Source organism: Nanorana parkeri, unplaced genomic scaffold (genome assembly GCF_000935625.1).
Source record: "Nanorana parkeri isolate BGI_ZX_2015 unplaced genomic scaffold, ASM93562v1 scaffold264, whole genome shotgun sequence".
Taxonomy (NCBI): Eukaryota; Metazoa; Chordata; class Amphibia; order Anura; family Dicroglossidae; genus Nanorana; species Nanorana parkeri.
The window spans coordinates 1,081,800-1,087,340 of NW_017306532.1; the positions used below are offsets into that span (position 1 = coordinate 1,081,800).

The 5,541-nt window shown below is 40.1% G+C and overlaps 1 protein-coding gene across 1 annotated transcript in view; it reads right to left on the reverse strand.

Annotated features, from left to right (window-relative positions):
• Positions 1-841, reverse strand: part of TFB2M (transcription factor B2, mitochondrial) — a 27,098-nt gene extending 26,257 nt beyond the window's left edge. The window contains exon 1 of the mRNA XM_018557047.1: positions 450-841. Within this exon, the coding sequence (XP_018412549.1) occupies positions 450-801 (352 nt within the window). The 5' untranslated portion in view covers positions 802-841. The remainder of the gene's footprint in view (positions 1-449) is intronic.
• Between the last annotated feature and the right edge of the window lie 4,700 nt (positions 842-5,541).

Consider the following 5,541-nt stretch of genomic DNA (forward strand, 5'->3'; position numbering starts at 1 on the left):
TATATATATATATATATATATATACATATATATACACATACACACACACACACACACACAAAACATGCAACTGAATATATTATATATACACACACATGTTCAGCGAGATTAGTATAGCTTCTTGATTCAACGTTTGAGCTGACCCTTGTTCCTATACCACTGACGTACTCTATCACAATCACACCACTAGGCAGGCTGAAGTTCAGCAGAGAGATGTATGTAACCTATACAGGTCATTGCACCATTTCATAGTAATGACACAAATCAGGGAGCATCCAGCCACTCTGTAAATGCCTATTCACTATATTTTTAATCCAGATTAAGCTTTGCACCATCTTCTTTAAAACAATGAATGATTTTCAAAACTTTTTTCCATAAAACATTTTATAAGCATGTTTACGTATATTTAAGGGTTCATAACTATAATTTTCAGTGTTTATAGATGTTACCTGGGTTGCACTCTATTATAACTGGTGTTGTTCTTTGATCACAGGAATCAAGGCTATACAAAATCTTATTCACTAGGTTGTCGTCTGTAATAAACCTTCGATGGTATTTGACTGATTTAGCTATCTCCATTTCTTCGCTTAGTTCAGACAACTCCACTCTGAAGGTTTTGGTCTGTTTCTGAGGAGCGACTGTCGACATTGCACAGGAGGAAGGAGGCAATTTCCCTGAATGTGTAGACTTTGGATCTGCAACGCTATGAAGTCGTCTGCAAAAAGACACAATGGGCACCCCCGACTGTGGCCCATATCGCAGAAGGCACAAACCCACCCGGATTCCTGACACCGAAGACATTATGCCAGCTTTGATGAGATCTTACATGGAGAATTAGGCCTGCCTGTAAAAGAAAAAAAAGAAAATGCATCTGCTTCCAAATAACACAGGGCATAGACTAGAGCAATGGAGAGCTTTGTGACTGCGATAAAAGAAAATATGTCAGATTTAATTAGAATAGAATTTAAAAAGCTCCATTTATTAGAATAGCAGCATTTACCAAGGAAGTACAGGTGATGGTGGTATTGTGTCAGAGGAACCTGTCTCCTCCCTTAGGTAAAGGAGGCATCTGCCTCTGAAACATGACCATCACCAAGTCTACTTTTGTAAAAGCCGCTATTCTAACAAATGAGGCTTTGCCAGATGAAATGGCAGTTGTCCTTTAAACCTTATCATTGCTAAGGTGGTATGGCACACAGTAGCAGATTTTCTTTGTTTGTTATTGCGTATGAATCGCCCTCTGACTTTCTCAAACTGTGAACATAAAAAAAGCCAATTCAGCAACTTAAAATGGGCTGATTAAAGTACAACAGATTGTCTGTACACAAAAAATAAATAAAGTTTCTAAAAAGGACCCCCGCCTCTGTTAAACATACACGCAAACAGATAAACATTGTGCAAACTCTACTCTAAAGAGCTTTCACGTTTTTTTTTCATATGCACCATATAGACATATATGGGTATAGTAGTATTTTTTTCGACATTGCATGTACGCATGCAATTTTGATGCTTGATATATTTGGAATTTACTCACACAACCACATCTTTTATACTTTATGGAACAAATAGATTTTATATTGCGTTTATGTGCACTAAAATTATTTTACAGCAGACCTTCAAGCCAACTGGTGGCTTTACACGGAAAGCGATTCTGGCCGCTGAGCTGCCGCCAGATCGCTTCCAAGGGCTGGTGTAGAGGGCACAACCCATCTCAACCCCCCCCCACCCCTGATATTCCCGCCTTGCTTCCTTGGCTCTGCTGCCCCTCCTGCAGGCCTGTAATGGCATTACAGGTGCAGGAAGGAAGCGGGAAGGAGACCGGCGAACATCCATTCAACGTTCTCCTCCCTGCTGAATGGGGCTAGAAGAGATGCTGATTGCATCACTTTCACTCCCTCAGATGCCATTGCTCCAATAGCTTCTTTGGAGTGGAAAGGTGACACTGGGGGGTCTAATTGACCCCAATGTCAAATCCAATGTGCTTGAAAGCCCCTCTATGCAATAGCATTTAAGTAAAAAAAAAAAAAAGAAATGTAAAATCTATTTACATTTTTAAGAAAAAGTAAAAATAAGAAAAAAATGTTTAAAGTCCCCTACCCTGCGAGCGCGCGGATATTAACGTAAACATGCGTTAGGTGCACCTAGGTATGAAAGTGACGACCGTGCTACAAATGTTAGAGCAATAATTCTAGGGACAATATTCATGGATATCTCTAAACTGATGCCCTGTACGGGCTTTTAAAGCATTCGCCTATGGACAATTTGGGTTATTATACTTTGTCACCGTTTCATGGATGCACACAATTTTTAACATGGGCATGCTGGGTATCTATTTACTCAACTTTTATTTAAAAAAATGGGTATTATATTGTGTTTTGGGGCACTAAAATTAACTTAATTGTATTTTGCACAAAAGATGCGCAAATTTTTTCCAACATAAAAATTTGCAGCTGCCACCTGTTTATTCTACAGGGTCTTTGTGTGTGTGTGTGTGTGTGTGTGTGTGTGTGTGTGTGTGTGTGTGTGTGTGTGTGTGTTTGTTTTTTTTTTTTTATTATATTTTTTTTTTTCTTGTCTTTAATTTTTCAACTTTTTATAGAATTTATATATATATGTTTAAAATTTTCCTATTTTTCTAAATAATTTTTCAACTTTTTAATGTCGCCTGTTTATTCTATAGGGTCTTTTTGTGTGTGTGTGTGTGTGTGTGTGTGTGTGTGTGTGTGTGTGTGTGTGTGTGTGTGTTTGTTTTCTTTTTTACATAATATATTTTTCTTTACTGATTGTTACCCTGTTGTATACCAGTTAGGGATACTGTGGGGTACCACATCCACAAAAATCATTACAAACTAAGCAACTAACCCATGAAAAATTCATATTGGACTTTTCAGGTACCAACCCACACAAAATGCCTAATTATATGAAAACAAGTGATCTTTATTATTACAAACCAACATAATTCCGTGAAACCAATACTTAATAAAAACCATACAAAACATGGTGAATGCATGGCCGTTTCTCCCCTTCCTCCAATCACAGGTCACTTTGCATTGTTTGAAATAATAGTACATCTTCTATGAATGGAGGACAGGAGGAGGAAGGGGCGGCCGAGCGAGCAGCGTAACTTTTGCAGACTCTTTAACCCCTGCAGCACTGCAAGATCAGCACTGTAGGGGTTATCTGGTGACACTCGTGGGAGGATTTCTACAATAAGTAGCAACTACTAGGGCGTGGAACACAACTTCAGGGAAATTAAAAGCCTTCTCTTGTAGTGGGCTGCACTGCGTGAGGTGACTGCTTGTTTATGCCTAGCAGAGAAGAAAAAAACGGTTTTACTTATCTAATCCTCTCACCTCTTTTCCGGCTGTGGACTTTCCCTTGGTGCCCTTACATACAATGCAGGGCTATGGAGCCTTCATTGCACTTGAAGATTCTGCTGTCCTGAAACCATTGGAGCAAAGGGGAGAAGAGGCTGCCAGGTCCAGTCTATCAGCCCAGAGGGAGGTGATATCAGGTAAGCAACACAGCTGCAGCAATGGTATGTCCCGCTGCATCATTACGTCCTATACACAGTGTATAGAACGTGATGAATCATGGACCTTAGACCGCTGCAGGAGAGGGGGAGCGAGGCTCCAGGAACCAGTCTAACAACAAGCCAGCTCAGGCAATCAGATGAGTATAGCTTTGTTGTTTTTTTAACCACCTAGACACAAAGGAGCCCCACTGCAAAGGTTAAGAAAACATTTGCCCAGAGTTCTGCTTTAACCTCCTGTCGTCTGCCCGTTGAGAAAAAATGGACAGACGGCGGACTCACTTTCGCGGGTTGTTGTCATCAGACGGCATTTTTTTTCCTGCGCGCAAGGAAACCCCGTCCGTTCTTTACAGCCGTTACCGGCTTTTTCACATACAACCGATCAGCGGCTCTATAGCCGCCGATCGGTTGTATGAAGTTAAAAAAATAAGTCACATATTTAAAAAAAATAAAAATAAATTTAAGTCCCCCACCCCCACGTTTATGCACATATAAATGTAAATATGCGTCGGATGAGTCAGCGCGCAAAAACGACAATTGCGCTACACATGTTACATATCGCCGCAAACTTCGGAATGAGAGCAATCATTTTAGGGCCATCAATCACTGATAACACTAAACTGATGAGCGGAAAAAACTTTTAAAGCGTCGCTTATGGCCAATTTTGGGTATTGTAGTTTTTTGAGGTTTCGCACGTGTGCGCAATTTTAAGGCTTGACATGTTCGGTGTCTTTTTACCCGACGTGACCCCGTCTTTTATATTTTACCAAAAAAATTGGGTAATAATAAATGTTTTATAATTTAATATAGGGCAAAGTTTTTTGTGTACATTTTCTGTAATTTTTCCTTAATATAGTAAAAAATAAAACCCCCAGTGGTGATTAAATACCACCAAAAGAAAGCTCCATCTGTCCCCAAAAAAATGGTATAAAATTAATTTCAGTACAGCGTTGCATGACTGAATAAACGTCAGTCAAAGTACCGCAGCGCTGAATACTGAAAAATGGCCTGGATAGGAAGGGGTGTAAACACCGTGGAGTTCAAGTGGTTAAGTAACGTCCTTGGAGTTTCGTAACAACATTTTTTTTTTTTCTTCCCTAAGCTTTATTTACAGCAAACCATTCCCTAGCCCACTAATAAAAACTACTTAGAAAATAAGTCCGATTTCAGTTCTAATATGTTAAGAAAGGCAAACTTAAAAAAGGTAAGAGGCATTTTTTTTTAGTTATGCAATGTGAAAGGGAACGTGTTTGATATATTAGGTGTTATCACAATTTGGCTACAAAAGTGGAAATACACTTACAAAAAACTTTATAAACCTAGGACAAATGAGCACATTCTGCAACAAGAACAAAAAGGACATGTTATGGTGATCAAGCACATGTTCTCCCATACACTATTGTATGTGATGAGCTAACTCACTGCTGCAGTCTAATAAATCCTGATAGAAGGATGCACGATCCCCACATACCTGCGATCCATAGAGGTTCTGGTCCTACGAGAACCCCACATGTGGGTCACCTTGTCCCTTCAGCTGTGTGCAAGCATGACAGCTTCGCAGAAACAAAAGACAGAGCGGCTCTTCCGCATCCGGCGGCGACCCAGCAGTCAGAATGTAGAGGCCGGACAGGTCATAGCGCCCCCTGTGGTGTTAAATGTGAATTGCAGCTGTCAGTGGCTAGGAGAGACACCGGGCAGTGGTGTTCTGAGCGATGTAGCCGCCTTGTTGCAAGACATAATAGGATTAATAATCGTTTATGATTGTGATCATATAATCATTGATAATATCTAATACAAGGGTAATAAACTCGGACTAAATAGCTTTTTCTGCACATTATTAAAACATGTTCACATAGGCAGGATACGCAAAAGAGCGTCCTGAAGCCATGTTTTACAAACTGCACAGCCTAAAGATTACATGCAAATGCAATCATATCCGTTTAGCTCGGGGGAAAGCACAAAGGTGTACAGGACTCTGTGGCTCTCTATTCCCTTCCCTGTGTTGTATG